General features: G+C 35.9%; 2 protein-coding genes across 2 annotated transcripts; both read right to left on the reverse strand.

Annotated features, from left to right (window-relative positions):
• Positions 1 to 1,223: 1,223 nt before the first annotated feature.
• On the reverse strand, positions 1,224 to 3,221 carry LOC137717861 (cyclin-D3-1-like). The gene is made up of 4 exons (XM_068457357.1): positions 2,475 to 3,221; positions 2,173 to 2,374; positions 1,903 to 2,033; positions 1,224 to 1,794 (listed from the first exon to the last, which is right to left on the reverse strand). Exons 1-4 carry the CDS (start codon positions 3,006 to 3,008, stop codon positions 1,531 to 1,533), a joined length of 1,131 nt encoding a protein of 376 aa, XP_068313458.1. The 5' UTR covers positions 3,009 to 3,221; the 3' UTR covers positions 1,224 to 1,530.
• Positions 3,222 to 11,972: 8,751 nt separating this feature from the next.
• Positions 11,973 to 14,589, reverse strand: LOC137718491 (protein DCL homolog, chloroplastic-like). The gene is made up of 3 exons (XM_068458054.1): positions 14,196 to 14,589; positions 14,001 to 14,115; positions 11,973 to 12,260 (listed from the first exon to the last, which is right to left on the reverse strand). Exons 1-3 carry the CDS (start codon positions 14,531 to 14,533, stop codon positions 12,090 to 12,092), a joined length of 624 nt encoding a protein of 207 aa, XP_068314155.1. The 5' UTR covers positions 14,534 to 14,589; the 3' UTR covers positions 11,973 to 12,089.
• Positions 14,590 to 15,892: the final 1,303 nt, after the last annotated feature.

Genomic DNA, 15,892 nt, shown 5'->3' on the forward strand with positions numbered 1-15,892 from the left:
AAGGTCTTCACTTGTTTGGTGGGGGGTGCTACTACATGTCCCCTTTGTTCTTTGGAAATATTGAAGGATCCCTCATAGGGCAATGTTTGACATTTCTTTTGATTATCAGAAAGCGTTTCTAACAGTATTTGACATAAATAACTACAATTGTTACTAAACAATAAAAACACACCATCGTGTTTTAAGAAATTACACAGATCATCAAGCACTTCGAACTACATTTCTAGAAAGCATTTGTTTTGCTAGCTAGTAAAAACTTTCTTGTGCTTCTATTAAGAGCGCTCGGAGCAAAAGTTTACACAAAAGAGTTTTACACGTAGGCATTTTCATACGAGCACTTAGTCCCTATGCGCTTTAAAGTAATTATATCAAGATTGAAGCTAAAATATAGCATAAATGCTAAATAGGCAACAAAACTAGTCAATAGGTGTGCATTGAAACACGATGTGGACGGCGTATCTGCAGATTTGGGTGGTTTACAACTGTTGGTCTTTGTTCCAGTCGTTAGGGCAAAATTTCAAACCCCAAGTCATACAAGATTTTAGCTCATCCATCGAGGTCAAACCTTATTTAGAACACCAAAAATACTATTGGCCGACAACATGTTTAACTAGGAATTGGATCCGGGACATTAATGTTTAGAACCTAAAAATCAATTCATTTGAGTCGCTTATTGGTGTGTATAAAAAATCAAGGCCATTGATTTTATGTGATAAATCATACAAGTAAGTTAATAAAGACCGTTGAATTGAATTTGTACGGCCCAGATGAATTGATTCATAAACTTCAAACACTAAAGTTCGGAAGGGATCCAATTCCCTCTAACTAGATGCATTCAAACGTCAGATTTTTTTAATGTGTAAGAAGCTCGGTCCGATATATCAAATGTAATAATATGATTGTAAATTTAGAAGAAAAAAAAAACTCCAACCAATTGTATATAACACTCGGTATATCAAACTGTATTTCTAACACTTTGAAAAATTTCTACATTCAACCCCTCCCTTCCTTTCCCAATCCTCCCTCCTGAATGCTGATCTATATATATATATATATATATATATATATATATATATATAAACACAATTTCAGGGATTTTTAACAACATAATATTTAAACAAATTAAGAATGATGAGCAATTATAAACAATGTAGAGCTAGCCACATAAGTATTATTGTTTTGTTTTTTGTTTTTTACCTTGAAAAAGGCCATGCAAGAGAGTAAAAGGAGAGATACATAATTATTACTGCCCTACAGCTGCTGCAAGTACTCTCTTCATTGCTATGTTCTTAAAAACTTTCCTCCGGATAAAATGTCAACCATCTCCGTTTCCAAATCCCATACATCCACCTTTCCACAAGGATCGGATCGTTTGGATTGCACTGGATTGGATTGGATTGGGAAAATTAGGATGAACACCCAGAGATGGTAGGCCATTTAACAAATCCACATAAGAAAAGTATTATTAGACATAGAAAAAGACTATTTTTTTGGGTCCTTAAAGAAAAAAAATTGGAACCAATTGCGGAACTAGCGAGGGATGATGCCGAGGATATCTGCATTACGGTTGTGGTCGGGATTCCTCTTCTTCGACAGAGGCTCCGGCGAGGATGAGACCGATGATCCAATGGCCCACGAATCATTCGAGCTATCAGAGCTAAATGACACATCCATCACTCCATTGGGACTGCATGGAACTGAACCAAACTTACGCTTGTTGGATTGTTTGCCACTGCCATTGCCTCCGGAAGATGTTAATTCGGAGATGAGCTTCGAGCATTCATCCACTTTGTCCTGTTTAAAATTCAATTGAAATCTGACTTCAATAAAAGTTTCAAAATTTCGCGTTCGAAATGGAAAAGATTAGTACTTTTCGGAGATTCAAGGTAATGATTAGCGAACCTTATCGATTCCGAGAATTCCCAGGAGCTGGTTTTGGTATTCCATAAGTAGACACGGTTCTATGTTGTTGACAACATGCAGCATTATGGCAGTGGCAACTACAGATGGAAGGAAAGACATGAACCTAGAATCTGCAGTTCACAAAAAAAAGGTTCACAATTCCAACAACATTGTAAGACAAAGCATAAAGATCGCAACTTTACTTTGTTTTCGATCATGTTATTACGAAAAACAAATCGAATTAATGAGAGAAGAACAAGATTTGGATACCTGAAATTAGACTCAGAAGGATGAGCTCACATCTTTTGAGGACTTCCCAGCAGAGATGATTTTTCAGACCGAGTCTTCGGGTGATGTAATCGATGAATGAAATCGGAGTGACAGGATTCATCTTCCATTGGAGAGTAGAGAGCACCACAATCTCCATTCGTTTGATTGTTCTTGCTTCAAACACATACTTGCTATCCTCCACCTTAAAAAACACAACAAAACCCAACAAATTTCAACAACCAAACACAAACATGGGACAAGATTCAAGAAACCAAAGACAAACATTGTACCAAACAACATACTTGGAAATCCAGCAAAAGGGGAACTTGGGTCTCCTCAACTTTGGCAGCAAGAGAGATACAAGCCACGGCAGCGAGCTGGGTCATCCACGGCTTCTCAACCTGAAGATGGAGGCTCGACAAGAACCTGTCGAAGTAATCCGCCGCGAGCACCGCCGTGAGGGCGGAGAAAGAGTAGTGGGAAGCGACTCTCAGCATCCAGTCCACCGCCTCTCTGCGAGCTCCGGCCAGAGAGGGGCTGATTTGGAGGGGTTTTTGGAGCTCGTTTTGCTCCGATTCTTTGGATAACAGAGAGATTAGCTCCTCATTATCCCAGAACAGGTCTTGCTCGACTAAGATTGGAGCTTTTATTGGGTTAAACGAAGAAACGTTGCTGTTAAAGCTGTCTTCTACTAATTCCTCTTCTGGGAAATAATCCACTGGGCTCACTTGCTCATCCACCAAATGCTCCTCCGAGCAGTACAGAGCGTCAAAAAGGAAAACTGGGTTTTGCTCTTCACTTGATTCTACTAGTTGATGATGATGTTTTCGATCCATCTTCTTCTGAGAAGAAGAGATTTGATTCTGGGTTCATTACTTCATTGAAAAGCCAGAGGCTGAGAGAGTGTGAGCAAGAAGAAGGAGAAAGAGACGCTCTCTTTCTCTATCTTAATCTCTCTCTAAAGAACTCTTATCTGTCTCTGATTGAAGAGCAGTGGGGGAAGAGGAGGGAAGGGACTAACCACAACCCCAAATATGTGTTTTATAATATGTGGGTTTTTGTTTTTCTACACTGTCACTTAGGGGTGGGTTCAAAAAACCGAAAACCGAAAAAAACCGAAAACCGAACCGGACCGAGACCGAAAAAAACCGAACCGAAAAAAAAACCGAACCGAAATTGTCAAACCGAACCGAACCGAATCTGACCGGTTCGGTTTCGGTTTTTGAGGCTCGGAAACCGAACCGAACCGAACCGAACCGATATATATATATATATAATTTTTTTGAATATTTATAAATATTTTAGTCATACAATCATAACAAAACAGAACCTGTTGCCAAGTTGGTTTCAGTGAAACTTTACAAGCATGGAGGCATGGGTTCGAACCCTCATGCCTCCAGGATTTGTGAGATTTTTTTTAATTTTTTAATCTTTTTAACAAAACAACCCTAACCCTCCTCCTCCTTATTTTTCATTCCGCCTAGCCTATTAATATGAATGTGAACTTTTATATTTCCTTTTTTTTTTTAATAATTTTGGAGGGAGAAAGAAAAAAAAAAAAAAAAAAAAAAAAAAAAAAACCGAAAAAAACCGAAACCGAACCGAAAAAAACCGAACCGAAAAAAAACCGAACCGAAAAAAACCGAAAAAAATTTGAACCGAACCGAACCGAACCGAAATTTCGGTTCGGTTTCGGTTTTGAGAAAAAACCGAACCGAAAAAAACCGAACCCAGCCCTACTGTCACTGTGAAAACTCTGTATTTTTGTTTTTATTTTCAGTTGAACTTTTTTTTATTATTATTTTTCTTGGTTCTCGTCGGGGCATAAGCAAAAAAATATATATATATATATATATATTATAAGACCATCACGAAGCAACGAGATTTTAGTTATATTTGTAATTAACAACTAACGACAAGAAATACGAGTTTGCTAAAAAAAAATGGAACCAAATTGCATAAGAAATCCAAACGAGCCAAATTATTAACAACAAAAATCTTTCACTATAAATAGGTCTAATTCACAAGACCAAGTTTAATATTAAGAGCATGACAATTCGATACTAAACTTTCTAAAAGATGATCACTCACTTTGCATTTAAAATCAATTTTACTGCAAATTGAGAATTTGATTCCACCTTGGTGCATATAAAATATCATCTCATAGTGTTTTTTGAAATAAATTGATGTTGAAGATGATAAGTTAAATTGGCTAGCTATTTTAAATTTTTGACACTATTTAATAGCTAATTTAGCAAAAATTTTAACAAAACTATTGGGAGATGCCTTAGAGTCGCAGTGTTGTATTTGAAGTGATAATATACTAGTTGCGAGAACAAAGTGACTAATTCGAGAGAGTAGCGTAGACTTAACAATCGCACTAACGTCATGACTCACGTGAGATTATGCACAATTCAAATTCACATGTTAACTTATCCTGCTCAAATATATAAATTTGAACTCATCATAAATTTTACGCGTCGCACCGTGTTTTATTCGTTTACATGTCGCTCTCTTTGTTTTCAATCAATCAACTATAATATAAAAGTCATCGATAAATATCAAGGACAGCAGATGTCCAACCATTTCCGAAGAAAACATACCTAAAAGAAGTAAGTTATATGCTAAAACGATTTTTCAAAAGAAAAGATAAATAAAGGATATTCGATAAAGTTCTGTGAGTGAACATCCATCTAACCAGTTACCTAACGTATACCGCGTCAACTTCGTTACCGCATTTTGAAAAGGCTTTGACTTAATTATATATTTTTCGTGCGTATGTGTGTTGTTAACTGTTCTAAAAATCTTTGCGCTAAACAGGAAGTTACCGTTTTGATTAGTCTATACTATAGATGTTTGAAAATGAAGAAAGTGTTCCTAGACTCTCTTAGGTGTCCGCCTAATCTGTCTAATCACACGCCTAGCCCGTCTAAATCCACTTAGGAATTCGCCTAGGTCACGACTCTCACTTAAACAGAAAATCAATAATTTTCACTTTGCATTTAGACTTGTTGAATACTTGAATGAACACTCATTATATATTTATTTCCCATGTTTTCAATATGTTTTAATACTTTATATCTATATTTCATTTTATTTTGCAATTTATCTATTCCAAAACAATTATGTGTTTGTTTATAAATATACACTTATTTAACAAAGATAATAAATTTACTTAAATTTGCCTAGTCCGATTAAACGCTAGGCCCCAACTCGTCATCTAATCAGCGCCTAACGTCTTTCAAAACTTTGATGTTATCATATCATACATTACTTTACCATGTGTAGAATAATGTACTAGTCGAACCATGTGAAGGTGCGCACATTTTAGAAAAACTGTGTGCCAATATGGTAGTATACTTGTGCGCATGTCCATTGTGAACTATACATGTTTATTTTAAACCAGGTAGATCTTAAACCCTAAAGTATTACTACATCTTTGGTAATATACACTCGCGTACAGGTCAATAGTCAGCTTTTTATCATTGACTATGTATGATTTTAATTCATATAAAAAATCAAGAAGTATTTGTCAAATTTTTCTCAAACTTATGAAGAGTTGTCAATTTTCTTTCATGAACTTTAATTTTAGCCAATTATCCCCTTGAATTTTAGTTTTAGCCGACTACAGCCTGATCTTTCATACATCTTGGTTACGTACACGGTACATGACAATTGTCTGAGGTAAAAAAAATGTAATTTTATCCCTAATGTGGGCAACGTATTGTTTTTTCCTCTTTTCTTCTACTAGTTCACTCTGTACATTTTTTGTTTGAATTTTATCTTTAATGCGGACAACTATGAATCTTCTCCACGGCCTTGCTTTTTCATAAACATGTTGGGGTTGTGATGCAATTTCCTTAGCATTCCTTGTGACTTGATTCACATGACCGTCTCATTTCACATATTTCAATTCAAGATCCAAATTCAAATAAGAAAAGTAATTACTCATCTCAACAAATTTATTGCTAGAAATTGGCCAATTATGAACGTTTAGAGCTTAATCGGTTAAAATTAAAGTTCACGGTTGAAACTGGCCAATTATAAAAGTTTAGAAAAAATAATCAGCTAAAATTAAACGTTAAGAGAAAAATTAACAGCTCGTTATAAGTTCGAGAAAAAAATCAATGAATACCTCAAAAATCAATAATAAAGTTTTTGCGTTGATTGGTTTGGGTAAAAGGGAAAGTAAAACTTTAGGCAGATAATTTTGAGCTTTAGCCCAGAGCACAGAAGTAAAGGCATCCGTGAGCAAACTTTTTCCTTTTTCTTTTATTTTCTTTCTCGTTTTTCACTTTTAATTTTGACGATCGATCGTATTCTCTGGCGTGGGGTTTAGGGTAATCTTCTCAAGTTTTCAATCTTGTTTGCGACATTCTAGTGTAATGATTGGTATAAATAATACAAACAATATTGAAGGAAGGACAATATATTGAACCAAATAGAAAAACTCGAGTGTCGAGAATAAATGCTTTAATCACATGAACTACGTAACTTTCAAATTTCTATATCTACCTCTTCCCCGATGAATGTTCAAAACAAAACAGAAGAAAAAAGTTTGCTTGCGTGACAACCTATTACTCAAACTTTACACAGAACAATAGTGTGCTGTAAAACTCTAGCATACAACTAAGTTCAACTAATTAAGGTTTAAGATTATGAAACGCAGATTAATTATCCTTTTTTATGTTTCTTTTTAAGGTTAAACTTTACCGTACTATTATCTCTTTGTATAATCGATTATATATGTGTCTGTCTATATGTACAGGAACAGAGCCATAAATTTCTTCTCATGGAGGTAACTGAAAACAACTAAGAAAATCTTATTATAGTATGATTATACGCAATATGATATTAAGGATGATATCAAATAATGATGTATCACAATTCTAATGTTACAAAAATTTCAATGTAGTAGTGGAAAGTGGCAAAGTGATGAGAAAAATATAAGTATAGGATAGGCGGAAGAGAGTTTTTTCAGTTTGAATGATAGAACAAGAGCACTATTGCTTATATAATATTTGATATAAAGTATAAGTAAAATGAATATATGTTGGATATTCAATATATATATTTTCTTTAAAGATGATTTATGTATATTATATAATTGTAATGAGCAACTAAACAAACGAATTACTTAAGTATGCTATCTACCCACAGTGGGCTTTCATTGGCTCTGTCCCCGTGTGTGTGTGTGTGTGTGTGTGTGTGTGTGTTTCTTGCAATTACACACTTCCCAGTAGAATTTACTATCCCACCAGCAGCGCAGGACAACTCAATTCCTCTTTTGTACGAAAAGTTGGTCTCTCCCTCTCCTCTCTCTCTTTCTGCACTGCACTCAACCATTATGTTTACAGCAGCAAACCATTACAGAAGAGAGAGAAGGCGTAGAGAGAGAGAGAGAGAGAGAGTATGTGCGTATCAGTGTATGTCTTCAAGTTTCTCTGTGTATTTCCCACTATGCCATGCAAACAAAAAGAGGAAAGGAAGAAAAGGGACACGTGGAGGGCTTCTAGGTCTTTTTCTTTTGAGTTGTAGCGTTCTTTTGTTTTCTTTTTCTTTCTTTTCTTTCATCTTTGTCTTCTTAGTCTTATTTCTCCTACTTGTGGTGCATTCATCGAGAAAAGAAGCTAGGGAGCCAAGGTAGGACAAAAAGTGTTGGTGCTATTGCAGTTTGTAGTGTGGGACTCTGCCTCAAATTATCATGGATTTGTTGGTGGATTTTGTGGTGGTGGAGAGCAACTTACCAAGCAGAGTTAGGACGTTATCTTAACATTTCGTCTTAATGATATAATAATATATAAAAGGAAACTCATACCTCATTTTATATTGACATTGAACACCAAAACAATGGTGTATCCGTCCCATAAAAATCCTTATCGTGGTGCTTGAATTTTTAACACAATACAACAAAGGCGAAATTGCACAAATCATCAATGTAGTGTGTGTTCATAATTCATATGTCAACGTTACTTCTGTGCAGTAAAACTATCTCGTTAAATCACTCGATTACAAATATAAAATCTTGATCTAAAGCGAACCTTGAATCTAAGTTCTATCACTTTTATGATTATAAAATTATAAATATATTTTAATCTAATGAGTTACCCAATTCTCTCTCGCTATTTCAACTAACCTCGAGAGAGGTTCAATTTTGCTCATGTGAATTATCGTGTAACCATCATTTTCAAGGGCGGAAATGTCCATTGAGCCCATCTAAGCGTGTTTGACATATAAATCAGGTTTGAAAGATTAATTTACCTATGCAAGTGATGAACGTAGAAGAATTTCAGTGCAAAATTCGATGCATACTAAGATCAGTAACGGACTTAACCACGAAATAATTATTCATAAAATCGCATGAAAATGGATGCTTCGTGGAATTTGGCGTATACCAAAAACACCCCTCTAAAAATCAACCAGAACTGAACAAAGGTTGGCACTGTTTTACTATCAGAAAGCCTTCAAAGCAATCTCCTTTTTTTTTTCCTTTTACTTTTTATACGATCATTGGCAATTTCTTTATTCTTTTTTTTTTTGTTTGTTTTGTTTTCTCAGATTTGTAAACAATAATACCTCCTCCTTCATAATTCTAGTCAAAGTCAGACATGCCCACTCCTCAGAAAACTCAGAAAGTGGTTCATTTTCCTTGCATACATTTCAATCACGGAGAGGAATTGTCTACCCTTTCATTTTCATACTTTTCTTATGCATTTCTGTGATATGTGATCACGGTTAAGCCACGTCAATATTTTATATTAATTTTTTATAAAAATAATAAAATAAAAAGTAATAAAAATATAAAATGTTGACGTGATTTAACCGTGACCACATAAACAAAAATGCATAAGAAAAGTATGAAAATGAAAGGACAAACAATTCCCCTCCTTCAATCACCCCAACGGAAAGTAAAGGCCTTTATGGGAACTCATCAAACCATCCTCATAGCTCGTGGTTGATACTTGATTAGACACTTGCACATATCACAACCCTTCAAATGCTCCGAGATGGATAGTCTGCCCTCCCCATCCCATCCCATCTCATCCCATTCCTTTCTTATCTCCTCTTATTTTTATGGTAATGGTTAAACCACGATAATATTTTATATTTTCATTATTTTTTATCTTATTATTTTTATAAAAAAATAAATATAAAATGTTGATATGACTTAACCGTGACCACAAAAATAAAAGAGCATAGTATGGGGGAAGGTAGACAATCCATCTCCCAAATGCTCTGCTTCACCATTGACGCGTACTTGCCCTACTTATTGGATTGCTATTGTAACGGTATTTTAAATAAATAATGTGTTGTCATACGTTGAAGTTCAACCGTGTAAGAAAAAACGTTCCACATGCACTAGTACAGTGAGACGGTTAGATTTGCACGATTAGATTCTTAGAGTCTCAACCAGGCCGTTCAAACATTGCAGGTGCAACCTAAACTTGAAACACCACCGCAGTAACGTTCCAAAGAAAGTCTATGATTCAAGATCGCTAAAGATCTTTCAACCCCCATGTCTTGCAAGCAAAAGAGAAAACTAATGTGCTATATGGACTGTGAGGGGGTCGCACATGGATCCTCCCTTCCAGCTGTGTGGCACTCTGGAATTAGCGGGAGGCCCACCAAGTACAGTAGGCAAACCTAATGATGATGTTTGTCCAGTAATTATGGCACCACCCTACAGAAGTTGCTGATATTGACTGTAACCATGCACGATAATGGAAGACAGTTGACCTAAATGAGCAACCTTTTCTCTTATTCACCTTTTTCTTAATCCCTAAACACCATAGTTAATACATGCATTATATAATTAATACTTTTTTTTAAGCAAAAATGGTTCATTGACATAACTCTTCATTTTGATATTTGAGTTTTAAAATTGATAAAGTGATTCCTGAGTTATTCACTATCAATCATTTTGAACATTTATTGAAAAATCTCTGTTAAATTGAAAAATCACATATTCTAGTGAAGGGGTTGATTTGACAAAAATACTCTCAATTTAACAGAAATCTTTCACAAATGATCAAAAGAATTGATGGTAGACAATATGAGGGACTACTTCTATCAATTTTAAATATTATAAACCGAAGTGAAGAGTTTATGTCAATCTCCATGACCATTTTAGCTAAAAAGCCCATAATTAATTACACTAGATTTCCCATTATTTCATTACTCCATAGTTTCTATAGTGAGGCCTCCTAGCCACCATTCAACGCTCTAGCCAATGCTTCAAGTCGATGGTGTGGGCATGAGGTGATTCTGGCCATTGATGTATCGTAAATCTCACAAGCATTAACAGTCAAGATCAGCATGCGCGACTAACTCTAGTACTGATTTACTATCCTGAAATGAGTGACGTTAAAACTAAACCATATATGATCCTCAAGAAAGATTAATTGGCTAATATTCACTCCCTTCTTTTTGAATGGTACAAGAAATGAGAGGAAGAGTGAAATTTGAGTGCATTTATATATCACATCAAAAGAGGAGGGAAACAGCTGGTTTTACTATCTTTGTGTGTTGTTCAAAAATTAAGGCAAAGTAAAAGCTTATGGGTGGGGAAACATTAAAGTTGAGAATATTCCAAACATTTTTAGACCACAAAGCATTAAACATCCTTGAGGGAAAGTCCCTGTTTCTAAGTCTCAAAGAATAAATATGTTTGAAGGGTAACTGCCTGTAGGGAGCATTTCTCTTTTTTTTTTTTTTCTTTTTTTTTTTTTTTTTGTGGAAACAATAGGGAGCATTTCTTTTGAGCATAATTTACCACCAGAAATATGATGTTCGTCTTCAACATTAACCACATTCCTGCAGCCATTTCACGGTTTTGACAGCGCAAATAATCTTGGGTGCTCCGGAGTACCTGATACTCCGGAGTACTCAAGAAAGTCCCATATAGTCTAGACAACGTTCATCTGTGAGAGCTTGACTCTTTTGACTCACAGTACCAGTCTCAACTACTGGATTTCTACTAGTTGGTAAAAAGTACGGGACCACGAAGGCAAATGACTTCAAATTATCAGACTTCTAAGCTGTCAGACTACAAAATTTCCATATGTTCACTCATGATACTACCTAAACTGATCAAGACCAAGTCCTATTGGATGGACCATCCATTGCCGGCCCGTTAAACACGATAAAAACTAGGCTAAGGGTGCTCGACTATCATCTGTAGGGAAGCTCTCATGGACCCTATGTATTTTGGTCTCACCCGACCCACCATATGAGAAAACTCCTCAAGTCAGTCTACCTTACCGAAGTTTTTTTCTTGTTAATCGCAGCCAAACATAGAGACAAATATCATCAATAGTTGTCACAATGCAAAGTTATTATCTCCGTTGAAGGTCAGCCAAAAAGCTATAAGACCATTGATCACCACATCGAACATCTTCGGAGTGATGGACTATACTGGCACAAGTCTTGAACGCCCGACAAAGGACTCACATATTTTCCTCTGTCTGAATTTTCTAATTACGCTAAAACGATTGATGAAGCTTCTAATCAACGAGAGAGCCAGGTTGTTACCTAATGAGCTTTGAGGACTTATAGGTGCAAAGCTAAGTAAATCAACCACCCAGTAAAAGCAGGTCCTAGGAAAGACAGAAAAAACCAAAAGTCATGAAATTAAAAAAACATGTTCAAGGCCAAGGAAAGGAGATGCAGTCAACAAAGTGAAGTCAACTTCAATCATTTTCTTAGTTGTCATTCTTAAAGATACATGTGAGTTTCAGTCAAGGATTATCTACTACATTGACAATTTGTAAATCTAGGTTATATGTGGGTCACTGAAGATCTGAAAACGAAAGACATTCCCCTTCCAAGGGATAATTTGAATATCATTTCATACGCATCTGTAATTACCAAAGCAAAATTAAGCCCCAATACAAGCGTTAGGAAGGAGTAATGCACATTTAGCCACTACCACGTTTAAAATGTTCCCGAATGAATCTATCTGCATGGGATGGGTACTTATCTTGGATATATGCTCGGAGACACTTCTGGTAGGAGAAGTCTATCCATACACCATCAGTTCTTATGACAAATAGGCACCTCGAGCGTTTAAATTGGGGATGCCGATCAACCTTCAGCAAGACAAGTTACAAAGAAAGTGATTAATTTGCACAGGCAAACACAAGAATCCACATCGCAGAAAACACAGGTTGATCATATATAGAACGGAGGACTGGTTTAGAAATCAATAAGAACTTAAAATTCAATGTTAAATAGTTCAAAAACCCAATGTCAACAAATAGTCATTTTAAGTTCTATTCATATAAAGATCAGACTGAAGAAGAGAAGTTTTGAGATAGAGACAGATAATTTCATGTCCCAGAACTATACAGAAACAATAATAGAAATAGTTTTATCCACCACATATTACACTCGTAACTCGTTTCTGAACCAACAACCTAAGGAAAATGTAGCCAAAGAAACAGCAGAAAAAAGTTACACCAAAACATTAATAGTTTACACTTTCAGCTTCCGCTATCATTGAATTGTATTGAAATGGTATGAAATAAATAATCTAGGAAAAATAAGCCCATATAGTCAAGGATAAGTTATGAACATCCAGATCTAAAGTTCCAAACACTTGCCCAATTGCTTAGGACATGCCCTAAAAAAGGTTAAAGTGGTAAGAAAAATGCAAAGGCATGTAGCTCATTAAGCTAGAGCACCTGTGACTGGCCTCCCATTGAACTTCATCTTACACAGAGGGGACAAAAATAAATTTCAGCCTAGATAAATGCTTTTCTATTCACATAATCATTAAGAGATGCCATAAATTTCTTAGTTGTGGATGTTTGTGCAGCGATACTTCAATCATTTCTTTTATTATTCGGTTGCAATAGAGTTAACATCTTACATTGGTTGGTGACACCAATTTCCTGTTAAATCTTTTGGTTGACACAAAAATTGCAATGACGCATGAGCAATAGCATATTAAAAATAGTAGAAGACAGGCCGAAAACAAGGAGAGAAGGGCAGATGTAACAGGGAGAGAAGGGGAGAAGGAGAGAAGGGCGGATGTAACAGGGAGAGAAGGGGAGAAGGGCGTATAAAGATAAGGAATTAAATAAATAAGGGTAATATGATTAGTATCACAATCTTTTAAGCCGTGATGAGTAAGGGATTGGTGCAAATAGGATGAACATCAACTTGCTAGCTTTTCTAACCTATTTCCCCACCCGAATCACTTGCCTTTTTCTCCCCAATTAAATCTCTATAATCCACACTCCCTCACTTCTTGGCCTCCTTATACTTCAGAACAACCATGACTTTTAAATTACCTGCCGCATTCCCTTCGAACATGTTCAAGTTTTAGTCTTCAACAGTCAATATGTTCACCACAAAACTAATACACAAACCCTAAACCCCCTCTTTATATGATTTCAACCTTTGAAACCCTTTTTCGGCTGACCCAAACCGCTCATGAAAACATCAACAGCCTTGTTTCTCTATACAACATAAACTTTCATACTTAAAAGAAGGCACACATTGTGCATTCACACCAACAGTGGTCTGTGGCACACAACAACGCGTCTTCCAAACCATCCTTCACACTTCAACAAACAACTTGGTAGATACTACAAATTTAAAACAGACCTTCCTAGTCAATAATAATTCGAGGCTACATTCAAAAAGAACGAATGCACCAATGCTCAAAACCCATCATTTACACCACAGAAAACATATTGGCAATGACTAATGAGTTACTTACACTCAATATTTTATATATTTGATTACAATCCAACCTAAATTCTTCACAAGACATTCAATTAATGGAAATCTCCGACTGTGAATGGTGGAGGAAAAAAAGTTACCATGATAGAATCAATTGCGCAGCCAATTTTATCCTCTGAGTGTGGATGATGAGCAAGAAGCCTTTCCACCACAACCTTTTCATCTTCCTCCGTCAGCCGCTCACCATCCATATACCTGCAAACCACCAAAACCAGTTCACAAAGTAAAACGACGGGGCTCAACGTCGTTGCGAGCTAAGCTCACAGTAAGCATACCTATCAGAGTGCAGAATCTCCTTGGCCAGCAAAACGACGGGCTCGATGTCGTTTAAAATATCCCGTTCCTTATCCTTCCACTTGCAGTAGTCAGGGTCGTCCCAGCGAGGGTACTTCGGTGGCTCCTTCACGCTTAGCACTTCTCTCAGTGCAGACCTGCCCGCCGAGGACAATAGACTCTCCGGCCGAGTCGACTCGCTCGCCCCGCTGCACCACGCCCTGCCGCTCGGGACCGCAAGCCCGAGGCCCAGGCGTCGGTGGTGGACTCGCGCGCAGAGGAACGAAACTGTACGCAGCAGCAACGGGTTCAGAATCGCCATTCGCGTCGTCGTCGTCATCTCATTGTTTGAGTGGCATCAGTCGGCGGTGATGATGACTCAGTGAGTTGTGACTGATGCCGTGGACTTTGCGGGAATATTGATATTTGTTTCGGGTTTTTGGGAGAATAAACAAAATTACAGGCCCATTATGAGGCCCAATTTGAATTGGAGATAAGTAGTTGGGGCCGATAGATGGGTTATCTTATGCCTGATGGGTCCATCACGGGTTTTGTTTTGTTTATGTTTTGTGTTGTCTGAGAGTCCAACGAACTGAAAATGCGTGGCCCACACTGCTGGATTTGGGTTATCATTCAAGGTTTGAAACTTTGAACTTTATTGTTAAGTGACAGAGGTTTTGAAATGGTAACGAGAGTTGAGAGTATGAATTCTCACATAATTAAGGAGTTTTGTATATATTTATAAGGAGTTTAGGTATTATTTAGGGGCGTTTTGATATAGGCGCCTCGTTTTTTAATTTTTTAGACTAAACATATACTCCTTTTGAAAATTTGATCAAACATTTTCCTAAAATTTTGGTTATTAATTTCAGTTTTTCACATAAGTTCAATTTTGTTTAGAATTTTAGTTTTTCATGACTTCTCCTGGGCATTTCGTTTTTTTTTTCTTTTCCTATTATCCCTATATTTATGCATTTATTATCCATCTCTATGCATTTTTTTATTGTTTGTTGTAAATTTTACTTTTTTTGTGAATATAGTAGAATATTTATATAAAAAAAAAATTGTCAAATTTTATTATTTAGAAGACCCAACACATAATAAAGATTTGTTTGATTATATAGCTACGTCTAGTTACCTATAATATGGACACATTTAGTTTTATAGTAGATTTGATTTTTTGTATTTCTCGGTACATTTGGAATGTAAATGTACCAAAATGGTTATCTGATAGAAACAATTGGTTTTGTGGTACAATTGGGATTTTTTTTGTTCATTTGGTCTTTTGGTACAATAGGAATTTAAACGTACCAAAAGGGTTACCTGACAATGGGCACATTTGGTTTTATGGTACATTTGAAATTTTGGTACATTTGGTTTCTCTGTATATTAGAAATCTAAACGTACCAAAGGGGTTACATAACAATGGGTACATTTGGTTTTATGGTACATTTGAATTTTTGGTACATTTGTTTTCTCGGTACATTTGAAATCTAAACGTACCAAAAGTCGATACTTTTGTTCTCAAATGTACCATAAGTTTTAAGTATATTTTTTATATATCTATACAAGAAAAAAAATATGTATTGAAGACCTTTTATTGAGACAATTTTAATACAAAGAGTTTTTTTAAATGAGGAATTAGTTAATTAATTTTTTATTTTATTTTATTAAAAAATGTCATTTAATGCGTAGAAGG

This window comes from Pyrus communis, chromosome 15, assembly GCF_963583255.1.
Source record: "Pyrus communis chromosome 15, drPyrComm1.1, whole genome shotgun sequence".
Classification (NCBI taxonomy): domain Eukaryota; kingdom Viridiplantae; phylum Streptophyta; class Magnoliopsida; order Rosales; family Rosaceae; genus Pyrus; species Pyrus communis.

What these genes read in the sequence shown, in the direction of transcription:
- LOC137717861 (XM_068457357.1), bottom strand. Translation starts at nt 3,008, where the DNA reads ATGGATCGAAAACATCATCATCAACTAGTAGAATCAAGTGAAGAGCAA. An exon ending in CCCTTTTGCTGGATTTCCAA is followed by an intron (nt 2,375 to 2,474) that starts GTATGTTGTTTG and finishes GTGTTTTTTAAG; the next exon opens with GTGGAGGATAGCAAGTATGT. An exon ending in GAATTCTCGGAATCGATAAG is followed by an intron (nt 1,795 to 1,902) that starts GTTCGCTAATCA and finishes AATTTTAAACAG; the next exon opens with GACAAAGTGGATGAATGCTC.
- LOC137718491 (XM_068458054.1), bottom strand. Translation starts at nt 14,533, where the DNA reads ATGACGACGACGACGCGAATGGCGATTCTGAACCCGTTGCTGCTGCGT. An exon ending in GAGATTCTGCACTCTGATAG is followed by an intron (nt 14,116 to 14,195) that starts GTATGCTTACTG and finishes GGTGGTTTGCAG; the next exon opens with GTATATGGATGGTGAGCGGC. An exon ending in GCGCAATTGATTCTATCATG is followed by an intron (nt 12,261 to 14,000) that starts GTAACTTTTTTT and finishes GTCTTGCTGAAG; the next exon opens with GTTGATCGGCATCCCCAATT.